Here is a 21,693-nt window from a genome sequence, read left to right as displayed (position 1 = left end):
ATGTGGTAGATACAGTCATAAAGCGTGATGTTTCTGGTGTGCAATTTAACAATGATGGTGCAGATCCGTTGTCCTCAAGGAGTGAAGATGATATTGCTGAAGCAGGTAACGTAGTTGGTGATATTAATGTGTCTGTAACTAGTGATAGTGAAGTTACTGGAGTTGTCACAGACAGTGTGAGTCACCACGCAGTCGTTACACCCACTAGCTCCCATGATGCAGAACTGCAGAAAATATTCACTAGCTACGAGGAGCTTAGTAAGAAAATGATGCAGTATGTGCCCACACCCACTCCTGTGACTGCACCTCAGTCACCTGCAAGTAAACAGACGGTGTCACAAAATAGTAAGACATCTGCCAGTAGAGGTTTAACTGAGCACTCACATATAACACCTGACAAAGTGGTCTCCCTAAGAGATCTTTCATACCTCCATCGGAGAGAGTTCAAGATTCAAGGGGGTCAAATTAGAGATCTGGCATCAGACATCAGCTATAACAGCGTTTGTCGGCAGATTGATGAAGGGTTAAAGGAACAGTTCAGTGATGCAGAGATTGTGTGTGATGCCCACTAATGTGTGATCACATTTATGTGAATATTAATGGATGATGTGGTGTTTTTCTGTAAAGACCTATTTTCTTACTAGGGGTTATGTGGTAAAGTGTCAAGGCAATGTTATTTTTACGACAGTAGGTGGCAGTGTGAGACTGTGGTTTACGTCAAAGACTGTAGTCTCCAGGGTGTCTCGCATCGCCTTCCTCATAATGGCGGAGAGCTCAGCAAAGGAAAGCCACGTCTCCCTGTCTCATCAATTCTTTCCTGGATTTCAGGTTATGTATAGCTGCTTACAGGTGCTGCAACATGTTAACTGTAACACTATTCAAACAACTAAACATGTTTTTACAATGTGAAGTTAAATTAACCAGTATTTCTACTTACAGGCATAGAATTCCTTTGCTCTGTAGAAATCAGGATATTATTTGGCATCAGAATACTGATAAATCATGATTCTCAGTACCTACTACAGAAATTATATGAATTAATAAATGATAAACACTTTATAAGCGATAAAACAAAGGTGCCTGCAACCTGCAAGGTTTTTTCGTTCTAGGTTTATTTAACCTAGAGAAATTCAGCTGTGAGCACAGATTTCGTCTTTAATGTGAATACGGCTTTATTAATTACTGCATTCATGTTGTAACTGCAGCATGTAATAAGCAGTGATCATTTTGGTTTTGTCTCTGTAGGAGACTTGTGAAAGCCTGACACTGAATTGTTTCTTGACTGGGAGGTTTTTCCTTATATATACAATTAGGACACAAGCAAACTGATTCTTTTGTGGATGTTTTCAGTGATGAAGATTGGTAATACCAACCTAGAATGGCAGACTTGGAGTGGTTCTCTCCCCAATGGAGCTGTTTCAATTTACAATGGCTACGCTAATCGCACCGACTATGTCTGCAAATCTGGATCTGAGGCTGGCTTCTACAACCCCAGCATGGGTCCTTACTGTCACTTCCCCTATGCTGACAAAGAGCATCGTACACCTAATTTTGAGATCCTAGTAAATAAAGGAAACATTGAGCTTTTGGAATGGAAAGATGGATCCTATGGCTCAGTGCCTCCGAATTCAGTCAGTACCTGCTCAGGCACAAGAATTATATATGTTGGGAAGAACAACTATGGACTTGGGAAGGTGGATCCACAGAACACAGCTTTCTTCCTTCCCTGGGAAGGGAAAGAGCACTGGTACAAGCACTATCAGGTCCTGACCTATGACACAGACATATACAGTGAACAAATTTCTGACATCAAGTACAAGATTGATGAAGCTCAAATCCTTAAGAATCCCCCACAAACCATACGTGATTCTACTGTTACGAACAACCAGTGCAGCCCAGTAAACACAACAGTTACCCTCTCAACAACAAGCCAAGTGGAGCGAAGCTGGAACATCAACTTTTCCATCACAGCGGGTGTCAAGACAAGTATCTCCGCCCAAATTCCCTTAATTACATCTGAAGGTATTGAGTTAAGCTTGCAGACAACCTTCGAGTTCACCCAGGGGACCACTCAAACTGAGTCGATCACTCACTCTGTTGAAATTCAGTGCACTGTCCCACCAAACCACTCCTGCAAGGTGAGAATGGTGGTCTATAGGTATGAGGTAAACATCCCTTTCACTGCTCGCCTCACCCGCACCTACAGAAAAGGACAGACCACATGGACGTCCATCTCTGGGACATACAAGGACGTCCAAATTGGAGATGTAGGGGGTGTTGTGGATCGCTGTGTGCCTATACCTAATGCCAAGCCCTGCTAATATGGAATGGCCTTTGATATCTGACTTTTTATATGTTGGATACAAGTTAAACATAAATGTGTTTTTGTTCATTTTATTTGCTTTAAATTAGTTTAATTATTGATTAAACTACCTGTCATTTAATAATTTGTTCAAATATTTAGTCAGAAAGTGAGTTACATGTAGTCAGAAACAGCAGCAGGCAGCAGAGCAAAACTGTTTCTCAGAGTAAGTTGGAGAATTAATTATTTGTTCGTACATTTCCTAGAGTATACTGACATAAGTTTAATTTTGTTAATCACATTAATAATGTAAAACAAAAAAAAATGGTTGTTAGTAACGTTCAAAGACTGACATGAGCATAACATTTTAAGATGATGAGAGACCAGATTTTATCATTATTATCTGCATAAAAATTATCTCAAAGACATGAATACAATACAAATGACAAATTAGCACCTTTAATGGCGCTGGGAGGAGTAACAGAAAGACATTCAACTAATTTATGTACTGTTGCATAATTACTATAATAATATTGTTTGATTTTCCAATGAGCAGTAACTCAAGTCAGCAACAAGGAGACACTGATCATGTTTTAGAAATCTGCCCAACACTGGACCAGAACTGTCTTTAGAGAGGAGCAGGCTTAAGAAGAGGCCTGAAGATACTCACCTCAGAGGAAAAGATGACAGAGAGGAGATGAGAGTTCAGAAAGAAGAAAAATAACAGCAGCAAAATCAAATATTAACCAATTATCTTAGTAAGAAGAGGCTGAATAAAAAACTGATTGTACATTATTGAAATGTTTGTTTGTGTACGATTAAGTAAATCAATCATCATCGAATGATTCATTGTATTAATTGTATTCTATAATCTATAGTCTTTATAGTCTATATTCTATAAACAAAGAATGGAAAAGAGTTATGAATAATGTTTTGCCAAAGAATAAACATGTCCTGATTAATCTGCTGATTTCTTTTACCAGACATTGTTTTTCACTGTAAATAAAATTATAACCTGCAGATAATATGAGAGTTTTCTGTTTGGTTACAAAATAGTTTCTAAAAGTGCACAAAGGGTTAAGAACATCTTTTAACTGTGATATTAGGCATTTCACCAAGTGGGGTGTGAGATATTATGATTGCACAAACTGCTTTTTCTGCAGCTGTAACTGGATCAAGTTTGATGAGGACAAATCAACTGGTCTTAATTTATTAGTTCTCTAGTTTTCGTTGGCAGAGAATAGAAGCAGTAAGACAGTCTTTTGAATCGCAGCGCTTTTATCTGTGAGATATAGAAAAGCAAACACCAAACGTACAGCGACAATAAGGCTGTCTAGTGGCTTCAGAGTAGAGCAGTCATCCCAAAACCCCTTTGTCAGAAGGGAAATTAGGTCAAACGCGTGTGGTGGGCTTTCGTAACCTGGTTATTGCAATATAATAGATGAAAGTTTACAGTTAGTAAACTTAGTAAACTTATCATGCAGCAAGTCAGTTAAATATTCAACTGAACACAAGACACAAGACTCTAGGAACTCTAATCCAGAAACAGCTTGTTGGAGGTCACTGCTGCCAAACAAAGTTCAACTGTTTCACTGACGGTTTAACTCTTTTGATGGGTGTGATCGTGACTGTTTGTGTTTTAACAATTTAGAAATGTTGTGTTTGCTTGAATTAGAGACTTTGGTAAAGATCGCATCATGTTTCATCACAGATTTATACAGAAAACCAGGAAATTACTTTACTGAAATGCTTTATACTGTTTATTAGTTTTGTTCCAAACCTGATAATGAACACAAACATTACTTTTTGTATTACCCCTTTATCAAGTTGTGTCTAATCAGACTTTGGGTTTTTGTCTGAACCAGACTTTTGGTTTCATTTTGATGATTTCTCAGTGTAACACACACATCACATACTACACTAAACTACTGTAATACTACATACTTTACACTTGCAGATGCTCACCAGATCATTTTAGGTTATTTCACCTGGCCCTAATATATTACAAGTACATAAGTATAACATAAAAGTTTTTATTAGTTTTTTGCCAAACCAGATGCTTTGGTTAGATTTGATAATTTTAACACGTGTTTATTGTCTATTTTATTGTAATGGAAGAAAAATCAGATTCTATTAACTATATATAAGGATTTAAATTAAGTATATTGTAGTTTTGTGTGTGTGTGTGTGTGTGTGTGTGTGTGTGTGTGTGTGTGTGTGTGTGTGTGTGTGTGTGTGTGTGTGTGTGTGTGTGTGTGTGTCTGAGCTGTAACATCTAATTCATCCAGCAGGTGGCACTGAAGGATTTCTCATGCTGCAGATCATTGGACTGTAAAATGCTCAATCTTTCATGCTACACTACAGTAACACACAACAGGCTGAATTTTAAATATGTAAATATCACACCAACACTTCTTTGGCATCTGTACACATCAGTTTAACTGATAAATACTCACTGGATAAATAGTATTTAACTAAAATCAACTAAAGGAAGTGAAGAAATAACTAAATGTTGTTGGCATCACCCAGACTTTTAGATATACAGGATGTTACCAGCTATAAATCCAGATGTGTGCTCCTGGAACAGCAGCTGTCAAATCCCTTCCCTTTGCTCTATTTAAATTAAAGCTTTTAGTTTCAGTTACTCATTAAAACAGTGACCAGTGCTACTAATGAGTGTCATTAAATCATTCACACCGACAACACCTCTTCTGGTGTGTGTATGTAATATAATAAAACATGGTCATGACAACCATAAGGGAAAGTGAAAACATCAAGAACTGTGATTATACATAAAACAGCTGATTATATTAGTCTTTCCTTAATGGGATCAGACCTTGAATGTTCTGATTACATGTTGTGTTTATGGGATGACAACATTCCACAGATGAAATCATTTACCTGTTTTACCAACGGTAGTTGGACATGAGAGTATATTTTAGTGAAGAGGAATCTAATTGAATGTTTGTCAAACGAGGATGCTGTGGATTTCTCCGTTTTCAGGTTGCTTTCACACCTACAGGATTTAGTTCGATTAAATCGCACTCAAGTTCGTTTTCCCTCTTGGTTCGGTTCGTTTTGTCCGGTGTGAACACGGTAATCGCACCGAGACCCCAAAACGAGGTGGTCTCGATCCGCATCGTCTAGCGAACTCTGGTGCGGTCCTCCTGGTGGGAACGCGTACTGAACCAAAACGGGACCAAACGCTATGAATCTCGTGTTTTGAGGACTTTGGGTAGAGTGTAGATTCACATTTCTTTCGTTTGTCCAACAAAAACATGCAGCCTGATTAATGGAGGACAAATGTGGAGACGTGAGGAGGTGAAGTGTCTCACAGAGACCACGTCTGATGAAACGTAATAAACAATAATGAACGGGATGATCGATCTGCATTAACATTTATAGTTAAATAATCTCCCTACTGTCACACAAACGTACAGTAGAACAACACTTTATCTTCTTCCTATTATTATGTATTTACTTTTTATTTCCAGCAGCAGAAACAATCTGACCAATAAGAAGAGAGGACGTTCTCACCTAGTTTAAAGTGACGTGTTCTGGTTCGTTTGGATTTTTAGGTCGCTTTCACACCTTAATTCGTTTGCTTTGATCCGAATCAGTTAATGAGTTTGTAACATTGTATCAGTTTCTCTTCGGTTCGGTTTCGTTTCACACTGAGTAAAAATCCAAACGAACCAAAACACGTCACTTCAAACTACGTGAGAACGTCCTCTCTTCTTATTGGTCAGATTGTTTCTGCTGCTGGAAATAATAAGTAAATACATAATAATAGGAAGAAGATAAAGTGTTGTTCTACTGTACGTTTGTGTGACAGTAGGGAGATTATTTTTAACAATAAATGTTAATGCAGATCGATCATCCCGTTCATTATTGTTTATTACGTTACATCGCTTGCAGAGTCTTCAGACCTGGTGTCTGTGAGACACTTCACCTCCTCACGTCTCCACGTTTGTCCTCCATTAATCAGACAGCATGTTTTTGTTGGACAAACGAAAGAAATTGGAATCTACACACTACACAAAGTCCTCAAAACACGAGATTCATAGCGTTTGGTCCCGTTTTGGTTCGGTACGCGTTCCCACCAGGAGGACCGCACCAGAGTTCGCTAGATGATGCGGATCGAGACCACCTCGTTTTGGGGTCTCGGTGCGGTTGTTTTGGTGCGCACTCGAGTGCGATTACCGTGTTCACACCGGACAAAACGAACCGAACCAAGAGGGAAAACGAACTTGAGTGCGATTTAATCGAACTAAATCCTGTAGGTGTGAAAGCAACCTTACTCGGTGTGAAACGAAACCGAACCGAAGAGAAACTGATACAAAAGTCATCAAGTGATTCGGACCAAAGCAAAAGAATTAAGGTGTGAAAGCGACCTCAGTTTGTTGGTTGTTATTTTAGAGGCACAGATGCCATTTGACACGCACTGAGTGAGTTCCTGATACACTGAAGGTCACTGATACAGTGCGATAGTTTGGACAGATAGTGCTGATAAGTCTCAGTCTTATCAGTCTGAGATGTTTCACATGTTAATAATCATGAATCTTATCCTGGATTTATCTGGACAAGCAGCAACAGTGTTCTAAAGTGTAGTTCAGCATTTTGTCTTCATCTCTTTTGTTTTAAGCCCATTGAACCTACATGTTGATATTGAAGGCTGATCCGTCCACTGTGGTTTGGTTTAGGTTACCTGCTTCAATCCAAACTTACTGACGTCTGTCCTGATATTTCAAACCTGCTGTGGAACTGAAAACAACCTCTCCACCACATGTCCCTCATCCAACATCTTATAGTACACAGAATTTCAAAATAAATCAGTAATTAAACTGTAGACAGCTTGTATCAGCTGCTGCTGCTGTTAGAGATGCTGCGTGAGGAGATGTTTCCAAATCCATAGAGAGAATTGCAGCAAACATAATCGCTCAGGTAGAAAAATCCTCTGTTGTTTATGCTATAGCATTTTTATTTCTATCTACTGATGAGGTGAGGAATTGATGAACAGTGTACACTTCTTTTCTATGGTTCCTTGTGTGAAAGGCCCAGACTGGTTGAGTGAAGGGATCAACACTTGTATACATGAATTTTTTTTTTGAAGTTTTTGATTCATAACATGTTTAAAGAACATATATTTTACTTCACTTACTTTCTTTCCACCTGATTTGATGACTGAGGATTTATCTCTTACAAACTTAGTCCAACATCCAGCTGTTTACAGATAACATTTAATAAAAAACTAAATTACATTTTGTGTAATGCATTTTACAGAGTTCCTAAACCTGTGTGCTACAGAATCCTCCTACTAATACATACCTACCTAAATTTTACCTTCACCGAGCTCCTCTTGTCATTTCCTCTTCTGACATTGGACAGACATACAGCATATGTCTGATAAAGTGCCAAAGCACCACCTAACACTGAGCTTGAACAGAACCAAGTATGTCATGACCCGATCATCACAGCTGTGCTTATGCCTACGCTACTCGCAACAACCTGGGTGTGAATCTGAAAATCAAACTGACCTTTCGAGCTGTTTCTTCAGAAGGTGAGCACTTAAAATGTGTGATGACATTTAGCTCGTGTGGCTTTGAAGGGTAAGTATTAGAATGGGATTTAATCAAATGAAAAGACACAGATGGGTTGTTTAAAAAAATCACAAGTGGTTCTGCCAAAGTTCCAACTTCCTGTTTTGTCTAAGACCATGAAAATAGGAAATAAAGGAAAATACGTCTAACTTTACCCAGAGAAAGAAGAAAACCATCAGTCTGCTGTTCAGCTTGTGTTTATAGGTCAAAGTCAGATCCCAGACAGAGCAGAAGTGCACAGTCTGGTTTATGATGCAGCCATAAAGCAGCTATATAAACTTGTAGGTAACAGGAGGTCGACTCAGTGGGACTCAGCAACTGGAAGGGTGAGTGTTGTTCAGTCTCTTATCACCTTCAGTGACAATCATGATCAAACAGGATCAAGTGGCAGTAGCTTGTAATATTAACTTTGTATGACTTGTTTATAATTCTATTGTTATAAATTGTATTCTTTTATTTTGTATTCTTCTATTTCAAACATTCACTGTTTCATTTCTTACATAGAAGTATGTGTACCGTGTGTTCCTGAGGTGGAGCTAAAAGAAAAGTGCAAAAAAAATAAAGGTTAAACACGTAAAGAATAAGAATTATGTAAAAACACAATAATAAGCGAATGACACCAGGGTACAAACAGTAAAAAGTATTATTAGAAAATCCAAGCTGATTCAGAATCAAATCACTGTGACAGTTTGTTAAGAACTGCTTCCTACTGATGTAGAACAAGACAATTTAATATTAAACAAATCCAGATTGACACATACAGAAAAGGTTTTTAATTTGACCTTTCAAAGGGTCACATTTAATTTTTAGTATTTATTTCACAAATTGAATAAAGCTCATTGTCTACTCTCCAGATGAAGCTGTCAGTGTTGGTGCTGTTGGCCCTGCTGGCCCTGTCCTCAGCCAGTCTGCAGGACATCATCAAGAAGAGCTCACAGACCAGAAAAGGTAAACTGGTCTCTAGAAGTAAAACAGCGGTTTGTTGTTCTTTTTTTTTTTTCTGTGGTGGACAGATGCAGTTTGGTTTAACATGTAATCTCTCTTCTTTCTCTTTCACTCAGTATTCTTACTGAACCCAGACCTGGAGGACCATGTCCCTGAACCGACTGGTAATGGAGTCGTGTCGAGTCCTCTGACTCCCCCTGACCTGGAGCACCAGCAGGATCCTCCTTCCTCCTTCATGTTCGGTGATAATGTGAACCTGGAGTGGTTGACCTGGGACGGCTCTCTGCCTAACGGAGCTGTTTCCATTTACAACGGTTACACTAAACGCACCGACTACGTCTGCAAGTTCAAGTGTGAGGCCGGTTTCTACAACCCCGACCTGGGCCCATACTGCCGCTACCCCTACGCAGACCGTGAGTACTACGCCCCTGAGTTTGAGATTCTGGCCAACAAAGACAACTTTGAGTTCTTGGAGTGGAAGGAAGGTTCCTACGGGTCAGTGCCTCAGCATGCAGTCCGAACCTGCCCAGGTGTTAGCATCTACGTTGGAAAGAACAAGTACGGTCTTGGGAAGGTTGTTCCCCAGCATGAAGCCTTCTTCCTGCCTTGGGAGGGTGATGAGTATTGGTATAAGAAGTATGACGTCCTGGCCATCAACCGGGATGTTTACAGCCAGCACATCACTGATGTCAAGTATGGCATCGATGAGGTCCAAATCTTCCAGTACCCACCTGAGACCATGCGCATCTCTGGGGTCACCAACAACGAATGTCAGTCGGTGGTGAAGACAGTCACTATCTCAAAGACCACAGATGTGGAGACTACGTGGAACATTGGTCGCTCTACCATGCTGGGTGTCACAGGCAGCATCACTGCAAAGATCCCCCTCGTTGGCTCCGGGGGTATCGAGCTGACCGGTGAGAAGACGCTGCAGTTCTCCAGGGGAACCACCGTGGTGGAGTCGCTCAGCCACTCCGTGTCCATTGAACTCAACATCCCTCCAAATCACTCCTGCAGAGTCCGCATGGAGGGACGCAAGGTCAAAGCCGACATCCCCTACACAGCTCGCCTCAGCCGCACCTACCGCAACGGAGAGACCCAGTGGACGTCCATCTCTGGAACGTACGACGGCATCCAGATCGGAGAAGTCCGAGCCGTGGTGGACCGATGTGAGCCTGTGGTTGATGCCAAGCCTTGCCCCTGAGAGACAGATGGAAAAACACCAACAGATATTACTGAACATCTGAACATTACTGAACATCTTCTATCTGTGATTTGTTAACGATGTGTCAGAATAAAAACAATCAATGATGAATGTTTACTGTGGTAAATGCAAAATAAAGCCCTGTGGTGTTTTAACTTTACTTGAACTTCTTCTGGCCTTTTCTCTACTTCACCCATGAAACAATTCACCCAAGTTTACCACCAACATCTTTACATTTACAAGATACAAAACAAAAAACTAACAAACCAAACACCTCACAGAGACTCTGTAGATCCTTAATCTGCTTTTCTCTGTTACTTGTTTTCCAAAACTCAGTAAATATGAAGGTGTACAGTCGTCACTGATCACTTCTTGTTTGCAATGGGATCTGCCAACTCTTACTCATGACACTAAAGACTTTAGTCTAAACTTAATCACAGTTTACAGGTCATTCTCACTCACTCTCAAAATTATTCATTCATGTGATTTTCCACAGTGGTGCTTATAGTACACACTATATATATATTATTTACTATAACACTAGAAATGTCGTAGTGTTTAGTATTTTGTGTTTTAAATATTAAAAATAAAATTAGTAGTATGAGAAGTATCCTTAAGTAAAAAAAAAAACCAAGCTTTAATATACAATATTCATAAGTTTTACTTAGGTCAGGTGGAAAACTACTACTGAGTGATTTAATATAAAAAATACTTTTTTTGATCTATCTTTCTGAGTTGGAAGTTCAACTGGGTTGGTGTCAGAGTACAAACTACAATATTTCTGTCTGAAATGTTCTTCTCTGTACTGGAAATACTCACGCAAACAAGTACCTTAAAGTTGCAGAAATAATAATACTAATAATATAATTGCTACTTTACTTTGTGGACAGGCTGCCCCCAGTTCAGTTCAGTTCAGTAATTATAGCTTCTTCTGATAAATACAGTCCTGCCTTGTTGTATTTTCCCACTGAACATCCTCAGTGTGAAAGAACAACATCAGCTGTGAATCACTGTATGTCTGAGTTATTCACTGAATCCGTCACATGAATGGCAAATTCTTTAACAAGCACTGAGCCTCAGCTGAATGCTGAAGCTGCTGAAAGAAAGTCCTTCACACAGAGTCCTCTCTTAGACTTTCATAAATAAATTGATAATAGCTTTCTGTCTCAAGGACGCACACAGACGCCCCTGACATCAGCGATTTTCAATGATATAGCTGTGCGTGAGGAACAATGTCTCCGCTGAGCTGCTTCTGCTCTGGTTCAATCTTGGCAACCGGCGACATTACGCAACACAGACCATCTTAATCAATGACCCACTATTACAGCAGATCTAATCACTGTGTTCCCAGCCTGAGCTTATCTAAACATGCACTATCTTGTCATCAGTGGAAAAAGACTTCCACAGCACTTTGAACATCATGCCATCCTCTATTACCCACTAGATACGGGATGTTAAATCTGGGCAAATTTATTTATGAAGCACTTTTAACAGTCTGATCAAAGAGTAAAAAGGGAGGGGAGGGGGGCAAGGATCAATAAAGAATCCTCTTATCATTATCAGCAGCTCTTTTTACACTCTTTGACAGCTGCTGGAAGACGTTTTCTAGTCAAGGACAAAGTTGGCCAGCATGATGACTCTACAGTAACCCAGGTATCTTTACTGTAGCTGGGTCTGATTTGGCAGGAAACCAAGACAACAGGCGGTCACAACAAAAACAGGACTCAAACCCAGAGTTGATCATCGAGGAAAATGTGAACCTGCAGAAGCTCGGGCCTCACTTCTCAGCTTGAAGTCTGAAAATGTTCCAGTTTAGCTGCAGCTCAGCTGAACAGAGAACAATTAAAGAATAATAAAGAATCAAATGATAAGAGTTTGGCAAATGAACCAGGTCACAGCCGACAGTTTGACACTTTACAGCTGCTGCTGCCTTTTTTATTAAAGTCATCATTATTACTGTTGAGGTTAATCCAACGTGCCGTAGGTTGTGTGAAGGCGTCTGGCACAGAAACTTATATTTACTGTATAAATGTGAGGACCATGATTTGCTGTAGAAACTATAAGAAGATGGTACCTAAGCTCATCTCTTACATTTATATTTATTACAATTTACTGTTTACTTTAATGTTTTTGAGAACATGACTCCTTGTTATTTGGGAATATGATGTTTTAGCAGCTTCAGGTTTAGTCTTTAGACTGAAAGTGAGCAGCAGCAGAGGAAACACCGGATCAGCATGTGAGACGCTGCTGCAGCCGCTCTCCTGTTTATTGGGGGCAATAAGTTTTCAAGGAGGTTTTAAAACTCAGCACATAGTGCACCCAGCGTCACTGCAGGAGGAACCTGTCGAGGTAAAAACTGCTTCTATTCCTGAATCAGACACTCATCAGACTCATTCACATGATTAACAACATGCTGCATCGTTTATTGATCAGAATACAACAATAAATCAATTTGAAATATTTGAAATCAGTTTAACATGAAGTTTATTTTTCATTGTTTCTTTGACTGCTGTTGAATTATACTGCAATCTGACTAAAAACTACAATGACATAATAAACCCAGGAGTATAATTGACTGTAAGATAATTAATTATACACCTGCACTGTGATGTGCTGATTATTTATTTTATATTTATTTTCCTGCTGCAATGTAGCTGAGGACACATAATCTTTGCAACATCTGTATTAAAGCAGCATTTTGTTATTATAATTAAATATTATAATATATGTTAAGCAATATTTCTGAGGAAACAGGGACACACTGTTAACAGAACACAGTAACTCTCAGTAAGTGTCTGATATACACTTTTACACTTTGCAAATATCAATGCTCATTAACTGCACCTCAGTAACGTCATTGTCAGTAAACCTGGGCTGTATCTTGTGTGTTTAAAGGGGTTAGCGTTAGGCTTTGTAACTCTAATGACCTTCAGCAGTTTTAGTTTTGTTTTCACTGATGCTGACCTGATGCCGGTTTGTGTTCTTGTCCAGATGAGGTTCTGTGTTGCTGTTTTCCTGGCAGTGCTGCAGCTCTGCAGCCCGGCGCCACAGTCTGACCCACAGCTCTATATCTCCCAAGTGGAAAACGATCAAGAAAAACCCAGCAGTGAGTCAAATCCTAATAATGCAGCAGTTTTATCTGCTACATTATTATAATATGACAAAACACCCCAAACATGGACATGAATGATTTTAATTTGATGTAATGTTCCTTTTAAATTACATACAAACCACACAGGCAGCTACACCCACACTTACATGTACTGGTCAGGATCTGCTTGTCTTGATCATGAATCTCCGAATGTTCTACAATAAAACACTTCCTTTCTCCCATTAATCAAACTTGATGCCAGTGTCTCTGTGCGTTTCATGTAGAGCCATGGCTTAACCCCACGCTGGAAAATGTTCTCCCTTCTCGAGAAGTCACCAACCCTCCCACAATTAGAGAAATCCCAGACACCGAGACCAGCTCACACTCCATCCCTATGTTTGGTGAGTACGTCAACCTCAAGTGGGTGACTTGGAACGGCTCTCTACCGGATGGGGCTGTCGCCATCTTCAACGGCTACACCGGACGCACCGACTACGTGTGCAAAGTCAACTGCGAGGCTGGTTTCTACACTGCCAGTAAGGGGAGCTTCTGCCAGTACCCCTATGCCGACAAAGAGTATGCTTCCTCCAAGTTTGATGTGCTGGTCAACGAGGACCACTTTGAATTCCTGGAGTGGGTTGAGGACTCCTACGGGTCAGTCCCTCAGTTTGCCATCAAAACCTGCCCCAACTCAAACATCTACGTGGGGAAAAACAAGTATGGTCTTGGTAAAGTGGTGACTCAACACGAGGCCTTCTTCCTCCCCTGGGAGGGTAAGGAGTATTGGTACAAGAACTACCAGGTCCTGTCTATCAACACAGACGGCTACAGTCAGCACATCTCCCATGTGGAGTACGCCATTGATGAGATGAAGCTCTTTCACAATCCACCGGAGGCCCTGCAGCTCGCCAAGGTCACCAACCTGGAGTGCACATCTGTGGAGAAGACGGTGAAGCTGGAAAAGACGAGCACGACGGCCAAGACGTGGGACATTGGCAGGGAGACGCGTAATGGTTCTGTCTCCACCATGAAGGCCAAGGTGCCCATCCTCGGCCCAGGAAACGTGGACTTCACCAAGGAGCAGACGGTGACGTTCTCAGAGGGAACCACCATGGTGGAGTCCATCAGTCACTTTGTTTCTGTGCAGCTGCTGGTCAAACCCAACCACTCCTGCACCGTCAGGATGGAAGGCAGGAAGATGAAGGCTGACATCCCCTTCACCGGCAGGCTGAGCAGGACCAATCGTAACGGAGAGACCCACTGGACGTACATCACAGGCACCTACGACGGCGTGAACGTCGGTGAGATCAACGCTGTGGTGGAGAGATGTCAGCCGGTGGCCGAGGCTGTTCCCTGCTCCCCAGCTCAAGTCTGACGACCTGTCTTTCTACATAGAAGTCACAACAAAACAAATAAAGTCAAAAAAAATTAAAATAAAAATATGAATTTAAAGAAGGTTTTTGTCTTTTGTCCCCTTTAAACAACTCACCCATCATGTTATTTTTCAAATATACAATTTTACACTAACTATTCTTTGTATTCAGTCTCCTAAGTCAATTTGTCATTATAATATTGACATTATTTTACTTTCCTTGCACAACACTTGCAACCTGCCAAAATCTGGCATAAGAATTGTAATAATGCAGCCACTGTTTAATATCATGTTGATTATTCTCGTGTAGTGGTTTATCTGATTAATAGAAATGATAATAAAGTGTGTTTGATCAGATTCACGGTGAGTCGGTGAGTTGTACTTCTCAGTCACCGATGCTAGATGGCGCTGTAGCGCCGCAGACTGGGAGACGCCAGGTTGTCTTTTTTACACTCGTTGACTGTGATGACAGGAGAACTAGCTAAGTTACCTCATGTCACACATGTTAGAGTTGATCATAATCTATCCATTGCTTCGATTTGTCTGTTTTAAGCTCTGAGATATCGTTTATTTGTGACTGTGTTCACAGTCTATTCTGTGGTTATTTTAAGAGTTTCCCTTGTTTTAACGCTGGCCTGATCAAACCAGCAAGCTAATGCTAATGCTAACTTTAAATCTTGTAAAATCTGTTCTCGAGGAGATCGAAGTTCATGTAAAAGTGATTGGATTTGATTTTTCCATATGACGCGTTTAAGGAACGTGAGCAGATAAATGTGACAAAAAAGAATCGGTTCCGAATCCCATTGACAAATCTGTCTAATTAAGCAATCGCTATACAAGACATGCTCAGAGAAAAGTGGTTTCATTGCTGTGAAAACGCTTAAAATTTTACCTATTTAGAAAAGCAAGCAGGTTGTTTCATATGCCGAATGATTAAAATTACAATTTTAAGTAACTTTTATCGTTGTTTGTCACACTTTTTAAAGAAGCTGTTGAACTTTATTACAATGCGACGAGTTTTAACAAGAGTCATAAACCGAGTTTTGCTGAGTGAGCCGTTTACACCAGTTATGGGAATTGAAGCAGAGTTACACACTGAAGGCAGCCGAAAGCTGGTAAGTTTAAATCCTCACACCACCTACAGTTTGTCTGCTTTACTGTAACTCTATATATAGCTGTTTAACTATGGCTACCATAAGTTTACTAAGCCCCAAGGTATCATCGCAACAGATCACACCAAACACCATTGTAAAATCTGATCATTTAGAATTATTTTCTTCTTAGAGCTCATAATTTATATATGAATGCATTTTCTGAGTCATTCTTTGCCCATCTTCTACACAATTGTGGTTTTAATACGTGTTTTTTTGTGATTTTGATTCAGAAATTGTGTCATGAGTAAATATCTGTATGGTTATAACGTAGCAAGGCTTCATTAAATTGATAGATTTTTGAGTGGAGTTTGGCTTGTTCTGTTCACTGTGCTGCTGGTGTAATGTGACTCATGGTGTGGTGACATGTTGGCAATGATCAGTCCCAGTTTATACAGAGTGTATATCCACAATAATGACAATACGCACTGCAAGTACTGTTATTTTCATTGTGGCACCATAAGGAGTCACGTGCCATTCATTTTTTATCTTTAATGTACTTTGTAAGTTGGCCTTCACTGTTAACTTGTCTTTTCTTTTTACTGTGTCTTGTTTGAGAGTAGAAAATGAGAAGGATACTCTGTTTGAGAGCATAATAAATAAAAGCTCAATGTGTATGGAGATAGAACACAATGTCTGCAGTGTGTCAGCAGCCATAGAGCCCGAGTGTAACACAATGCAGTCTGTGGTGTTTTTGTTAACAGAGATGATCTGTACCATCAGTACATGGCAGCAGCAGGATGTGTTTTGTGTCAGTTTCAACCTCCTCAGTGGACATAAAGTTCTTACTGCATTTCTCTGAATATACATTTAAGAGTCAAAAATCGATGAACCTGTTTGTTTTATTGGCTGTGACTCATTTTTAAAAATGTAATTATGTTTCACCAGTAGAAGATGCAAGAAATAATTCAAACATTAGATTTTTGGTGCTTTAAACTTTAAACTTTACACTAAAGTAGTGTAGTTGAAAGTCAGATCACAGGCTGCAACAAAACAACAGAAAGCAGCTTCATTACAGATCTGAATGCCTTAACGTTTGTGCGTATGTCAGGTGGTGGGGCTGGGAAACCCGGGGATGGAAGGGACCAGACACAGCGTTGGCATGGCCGTGCTCGGGGCACTCGCCACCCGGCTCGGCGTCGCTGACCGTTGGCGTGGAGACAAGCACGTGTCCGGTGAGGTCATCGTTTCAGAGGTCCAGCACACACATGTGGTGCTGCTCCGTCCCAAGCTGCTGATGAACGTCAACGGAGTGTCTGTGGCCAAAGCAGGTGAGGTCACCGTGCTCACTGCAGAATGTCTGGATGTTCATTTAATTTATTGTTATTGTTTTACTATAAAATGAGCTCCAGAGCTTCTTGTTCTCATTTTTATCTTTACATCCAACGCAGCTCTTGTCACTAATCACTTTTGTTAAAGTGCTCTGTAAACAAATGTGATTTATTCGTCTGTCGGTCTCTTTCTCAAACACTTGTTTGTCATTTAATAAATTGCCTCTGGGACAAATAATTAAACAGAAATTCACTCAGCAGCAGCAGAATCACGCTGACATCACAAAGCATTTCTAGTGGGTTTACACTAAAACCTCAAAAGATTTTTACTGAATCATTTTAATAGTTGTGTTAAATCAAGCAGAAATTTCAAATATTGCCTGGTTTCAGCTGCTCAGCTTCTCTTCGTTTTCATCTCACTGTTCACTGGTTATTTTGAGGGTTTGTATCCACAAAGACAAATGAAGACGTCACCTTGAGCCCATCAGACGTGATGTGATTTCTCGACAGTTTATATCTGAACAGTAAACTGAAGCCACATTGAATGCTTGATCATCTTCAGCATGTCTGTCCTCCTCTCCAGCTGGTAAATATGGCATCAAGCCTGAAGACATCCTGCTGGTCCACGATGAACTGGACAAACCTTTGGGAAAAATCGCCATCAAACATGGAGGAAGTGCAAGGTTGGTTTCACTCACTATCCTGTGATCACAGGTTCACCACACTGCAGTTTGAAGCTTTACAATGGATATGATCTGGAAATCTTTCAATGTTCCATGCAAATAAATCAATTACTTTAATAATATTAAGGCAAATAGAAACAAACTAAAACTACTAAAAACTACTAACTTTCATCTTAAATCCACAGAGGACATAATGGAGTTCGCTCCTGCGTAGACTGTCTGCAGACTGATGTAAGTATCCTGTAACTTACTCATTAATGCAAACTTGAATCATTTCTGGAGAGTTTTACATTAGTCTGATTTGATTTCAGTTTTTTTTTTTTTTAATTCATTAAGTTTGTGGTTGAAGAGCAGGATTATCCCATCTCCTCTCGTGTTCTACAGGTGATGCCCAGACTCCGGGTCGGGATCGGCCGGCCGATGGGGAAAATGTCAGTGGAACGTCACGTTCTCAGCCGGTTCTCCTCAGAAGAGCAGAAGGTCCTGGATTCTATTTTAGTCCAGAGCGTGGACCTCCTCCTCTCCCAACTTTCTCAGGAAGACTCTGAACAGAACTGCCAGGCCCCCACCTCACCAGCAGGGGGCAGACGAGCAGCACAGAAGAGGAAGGAGAGGGAGCGCTCAGCCTCTCCAGCTCAGGACTCTACTGCTGCTGAAGCTCAGAATTCCTGAGTTCTGTTGTCAAATACACAACTGCATCAGGAAATAGAAGTTAATTACTGAGACTGTTTATTCTCTTGTGTGAGTTAAATAAGTTAAGAGACAAACAACCTGCATGAAAAGACTCAAAATGATGCAACAGGAGCAGAGGTGCAACCGTAGAGACAGTACAGATGTCAGGATCTTTTATATTAAAAGAAACGTTTTGGTCCAAAATGAATCAAACTGATCATGTTTCATCTTTCAATACCTCATTCAGTGTCAGTTAAGAGAGGATGAAGGGTAATTAAAATGTTGAAATAAATTCTGGAACAGAGGTCAAAGCCTCTGAGCTTGACATCACATGTGATTCATTCATTTCTGTGTTTGATGGTGTGATGCTGAGAAGAGAGTTTTTATTCATTTGTGAATTCTGTAGACGTCTTATTTAGTATTGATGTGAAAGTAAATGATCAAAACAAACAGCACCAGCTCTCATTAGTGGCTGTATGTGTGTGTGTGTGCACACATGTCAAGTCAATAGATCTACAAGTCACCTGAGTCAAGATTGAAACTGGACAAAAACCAAAATCACTTTTCCATCAGGCTCAGTTTCTCCTCTTTTGTATCTACAAGTGAAAGCGATGCTCCTGCTGCTGCTGTCGCCCAAACATACGGTCCTCCTCACACGCTGCTCTCTACCATCATGTGTAAAAACATATTGATTTCCCCTTCCGATTGTCACACTAATTACACTCTTCATCAACTGGGTGTCTTTAATGAGTTGCGTCCAGTTGAGAGTTGTCCTGCGTTCTCACACTGCAGAGAATGCCAGAGGAGGCAGTTCAGCGGGGGAGGAGGTGGACAAAAAAAGCCAGAAAAGAGCATATAAAACAGCGGAAAGAGGCCGACGAGCGGCTGAATGAGGAGAAATCAATACAAAGGAGGCCAGTAGATTGCGATGGAGGGCTGAGGAAGAAAGGCAAGCGAGAAACAAAAGGGGCCAATCATTGTTTGGACCCGGTTTGTTTGAGGCCTTCTGTCCTGCTGCAGCTCAGAGTCACAATAGCTGCTGGGACACACTTGTGGACATGAGGAGGAGGGGGCTCAAAGGAAACTTCTATGACATCCCCCACCACACACACACACACACACCCTAAACACCCCCACGCCTGTCTTTCTGTGGTGTGACCCTGTTGAGCCACCCTTCGCCTCCATCAGGCCACTTTCCCAGCCCCTCCTCGCTGGTCAGCTTTAAGAGGCTTCAGCAGCAGCTTCAATAACTTTTCTTCTGCAGGGGTCAGAGGTCAGCAGTGGGGCCGGACACTCAGGCCTTTAGAAGAGACCCTAAATGTATTCAGGAATTCAGGTTGAGACCCCCAACCTCTCTCTATGCTCTACGGCCGGGCGTAGCTGGACAGCAGCCTGGTGGGGGGTCTTCCCACAGATGTGCTAACTCTGCACAAACATGAAGCAATTAAAGAGACTGGATACTGGAGAACTGACAGTAGTAATGAAATGAAATGAAAGACTTTAGTAATAAGGTAGAAACTGGGGTGAATAAAGTATTTCTCTATTCAGAGCTACAGTCATGAAACATACACTGTTCACTGTACACTGCTCGTGTTTGTCTGTTGTCCACCACTTTGGTTTAAGATTGAAGCATCTGTTGGATACTTTTCCATTTCTTCCCACGTCCTGACTTTTGATGATCCTCTGACCTTTCCTCTAGTGCCACCATCAGGTCGATGATTGTGTTTTTGAGGAGAATGTCTTAAGAACTGTGGTTTATCATGAAATGTGCTGCTGATATTCAAGAAGGTGTGGTGACTTCAGCAGTTTCACTTATTCTGTGACAGCTGTTTAATGGAATAGCACCAAATGCTGTACAAGACTTGGTCTTGGCTTTTTTTTTTTAGGAGAATCTCAATAAATGTATTTGTGTAGCACCAAATTACACTAAAATGATTTTCAAGGCACTTTAAATAGAAATGTGAAGATCTTAGTGGAAGGTAGAGAACACTCCAATAGATCCCCCTTGAGCAGCAGTAGGCAACAGTAGAGAGGAAAAACTCCCTCAGGCTCAGAGTTGGTGGTCATCTGCCTCGACAGGTTAGGGTGATTAGAAAATGGAAAGAAAAGCAACAATTAACAAGCAGAGAAGACACTGGGCAGGTTTTAGGGCCTCTAAATGCACATTGGAGCTGAGTAAACTCTATCAAAAAGGAGTTAGATGTCCTGAAACTAACCTTAACACAAACAAGTCATATCTTACAAAACAACACCTCAAAACCATAGCAAGTTATCGATGCATGCATTCACAGTTTTAATTCAGGTAGTTCTTCCTCCCTGCCAAGAAATAGTCCCAGAAGACAACTCGCTGTACAGTCACAGATTGTGTTTTTTACATCTCTGCTAAAGAAATGGGGCTAACTGTGTTGATTAGTGATCTTTAGAGGTGTTGACAGGTGAATGTTTCACCTTTGGATAGGAAACATGTCTTAGCTACTGCTGAGGTTTTGTGTAAAACAGGTAAAACATTCACTGTAATTCATCACTTTTATTTCAAACAAAACTAATATGAAAATTTTACATGGTTAGTGGCAAAATCTGGATATATGGTCATCTATGAATTAAATAAATGACACATTGAGGAACTGAATTTTACACACAAACAACCCATAGACATGTTTCTGCAGCTGATGTTGTGTGTAGTGCTCTGTGTTTCAGAACAGGTGATGAAGAATCTGTTGGCCTTCAGTCGGTCAGAAGTGAAGATGTATTTTTATTTTTATGTGCACTAAATTCACTTAGAAATGAGCTTCTTACAGAATTGTTTCTTGTTTGCTATTATAAATACAAAAAGGGGATCCAAAAGATTAATTAGCCTTTTAAATTGTAATATTGAATTTGTAAACACGATACTGGACTAATGTACTGTATGCTGATGATGGATCTCTGTACATTTATGTAGATTCTCCTTTTAAAAAACAGCTGTTTCCAGCTACAACAGTCATTTACAATGTCAACAATCTACACTGTGTTCCTGGTTAATTTGAAGTAATAAAACTTTCTTTTAACAGGAACGTTTTTCATAATGTCGGGTGGAATGTTTTTTGCTTTGCAGTGTAAGCAGTCGGCTTTAAAAATAAATATTAACTAAATAAAGGTTTTATATTATTTGGCAAATAATCTGCTTCTCATCAATTACAGTTTTTGTTTAGACACATAGTAAAAGTAAGGTTTAGATTCACTTTACTTTTATATCATCATCATCATTTTATATTGACTTATGATGTCTTTGTGGCACAGAATAGTTTTTATCCCGCTTCCTCTCGAGGTATCCTTTTAATGTTCCTATAATATTTCTGTAGAGACTCATTACGGTGCTAAACAGTTTATGGTGACCTTAATGTATATTATGACTTCATGTAT

General features: G+C 40.3%; 4 protein-coding genes across 5 annotated transcripts; all 4 read left to right on the top strand.

Annotated features, from left to right (window-relative positions):
• Positions 1 to 17: 17 nt before the first annotated feature.
• On the top strand, positions 18 to 2,323 carry LOC113150357 (natterin-3-like). Of its 2 annotated transcripts, none has more exons than XM_026342821.1 (3): positions 18 to 105; positions 689 to 828; positions 1,351 to 2,323. In XM_026342821.1, the coding sequence occupies exon 3, from the start codon at positions 1,353 to 1,355 to the stop codon at positions 2,319 to 2,321; it is 969 nt and encodes a 322-aa protein (XP_026198606.1). In that variant the 5' UTR covers positions 18 to 105; positions 689 to 828; positions 1,351 to 1,352; the 3' UTR covers positions 2,322 to 2,323. The 2 variants fall into 2 exon arrangements, with proteins under 2 accessions (XP_026198606.1, XP_026198607.1); XM_026342822.1 differs by having other exon boundaries at positions 689 to 849.
• Positions 2,324 to 8,756: 6,433 nt separating this feature from the next.
• On the top strand, positions 8,757 to 10,051 carry LOC113151032 (natterin-3-like). Its single transcript, XM_026343837.1, has 2 exons — positions 8,757 to 8,850; positions 8,964 to 10,051. Exons 1-2 carry the CDS (start codon positions 8,757 to 8,759, stop codon positions 10,049 to 10,051), a joined length of 1,182 nt encoding a protein of 393 aa, XP_026199622.1.
• Positions 10,052 to 13,042: 2,991 nt separating this feature from the next.
• LOC113150496 (natterin-3-like) lies at positions 13,043 to 14,517 on the top strand. The gene is made up of 2 exons (XM_026343052.1): positions 13,043 to 13,157; positions 13,427 to 14,517. The coding sequence occupies exons 1-2, from the start codon at positions 13,043 to 13,045 to the stop codon at positions 14,515 to 14,517; spliced, it is 1,206 nt and encodes a 401-aa protein (XP_026198837.1).
• Positions 14,518 to 14,977: 460 nt separating this feature from the next.
• Positions 14,978 to 21,356, top strand: ptrh1 (peptidyl-tRNA hydrolase 1 homolog). Its single transcript, XM_026344365.1, has 5 exons — positions 14,978 to 15,629; positions 16,717 to 16,936; positions 17,520 to 17,619; positions 17,805 to 17,850; positions 18,004 to 21,356. Exons 1-5 carry the CDS (start codon positions 15,444 to 15,446, stop codon positions 18,289 to 18,291), a joined length of 840 nt encoding a protein of 279 aa, XP_026200150.1. The 5' UTR covers positions 14,978 to 15,443; the 3' UTR covers positions 18,292 to 21,356.
• The last annotated feature ends 337 nt before the right edge of the window (positions 21,357 to 21,693 follow it).

Source organism: Anabas testudineus, chromosome 9 (assembly GCF_900324465.2).
Source record: "Anabas testudineus chromosome 9, fAnaTes1.2, whole genome shotgun sequence".
Lineage (NCBI taxonomy): Eukaryota > Metazoa > Chordata > Actinopteri > Anabantiformes > Anabantidae > Anabas > Anabas testudineus.
Note: the sequence above shows the minus strand (reverse complement) of the source record. Positions and strands in the feature narration are given on the sequence as shown.

Excerpts from the sequence above, each read along its gene's own strand:
- LOC113150357 (XM_026342821.1), top strand. The coding sequence starts at position 1,353 with ATGAAGATTGGTAATACCAACCTAGAATGGCAGACTTGGAGTGGTTCT.
- LOC113151032 (XM_026343837.1), top strand. The coding sequence starts at position 8,757 with ATGAAGCTGTCAGTGTTGGTGCTGTTGGCCCTGCTGGCCCTGTCCTCA. Across the intron at positions 8,851-8,963 it reads GAGCTCACAGACCAGAAAAG|TATTCTTACTGAACCCAGAC; the intron begins GTAAACTGGTCT and ends TCTTTCACTCAG.
- LOC113150496 (XM_026343052.1), top strand. The coding sequence starts at position 13,043 with ATGAGGTTCTGTGTTGCTGTTTTCCTGGCAGTGCTGCAGCTCTGCAGC. Across the intron at positions 13,158-13,426 it reads CGATCAAGAAAAACCCAGCA|AGCCATGGCTTAACCCCACG; the intron begins GTGAGTCAAATC and ends CGTTTCATGTAG.
- ptrh1 (XM_026344365.1), top strand. The coding sequence starts at position 15,444 with ATGATTAAAATTACAATTTTAAGTAACTTTTATCGTTGTTTGTCACAC. Across the intron at positions 16,937-17,519 it reads AGTGTCTGTGGCCAAAGCAG|CTGGTAAATATGGCATCAAG; the intron begins GTGAGGTCACCG and ends CCTCCTCTCCAG. Across the intron at positions 17,851-18,003 it reads TAGACTGTCTGCAGACTGAT|GTGATGCCCAGACTCCGGGT; the intron begins GTAAGTATCCTG and ends CGTGTTCTACAG.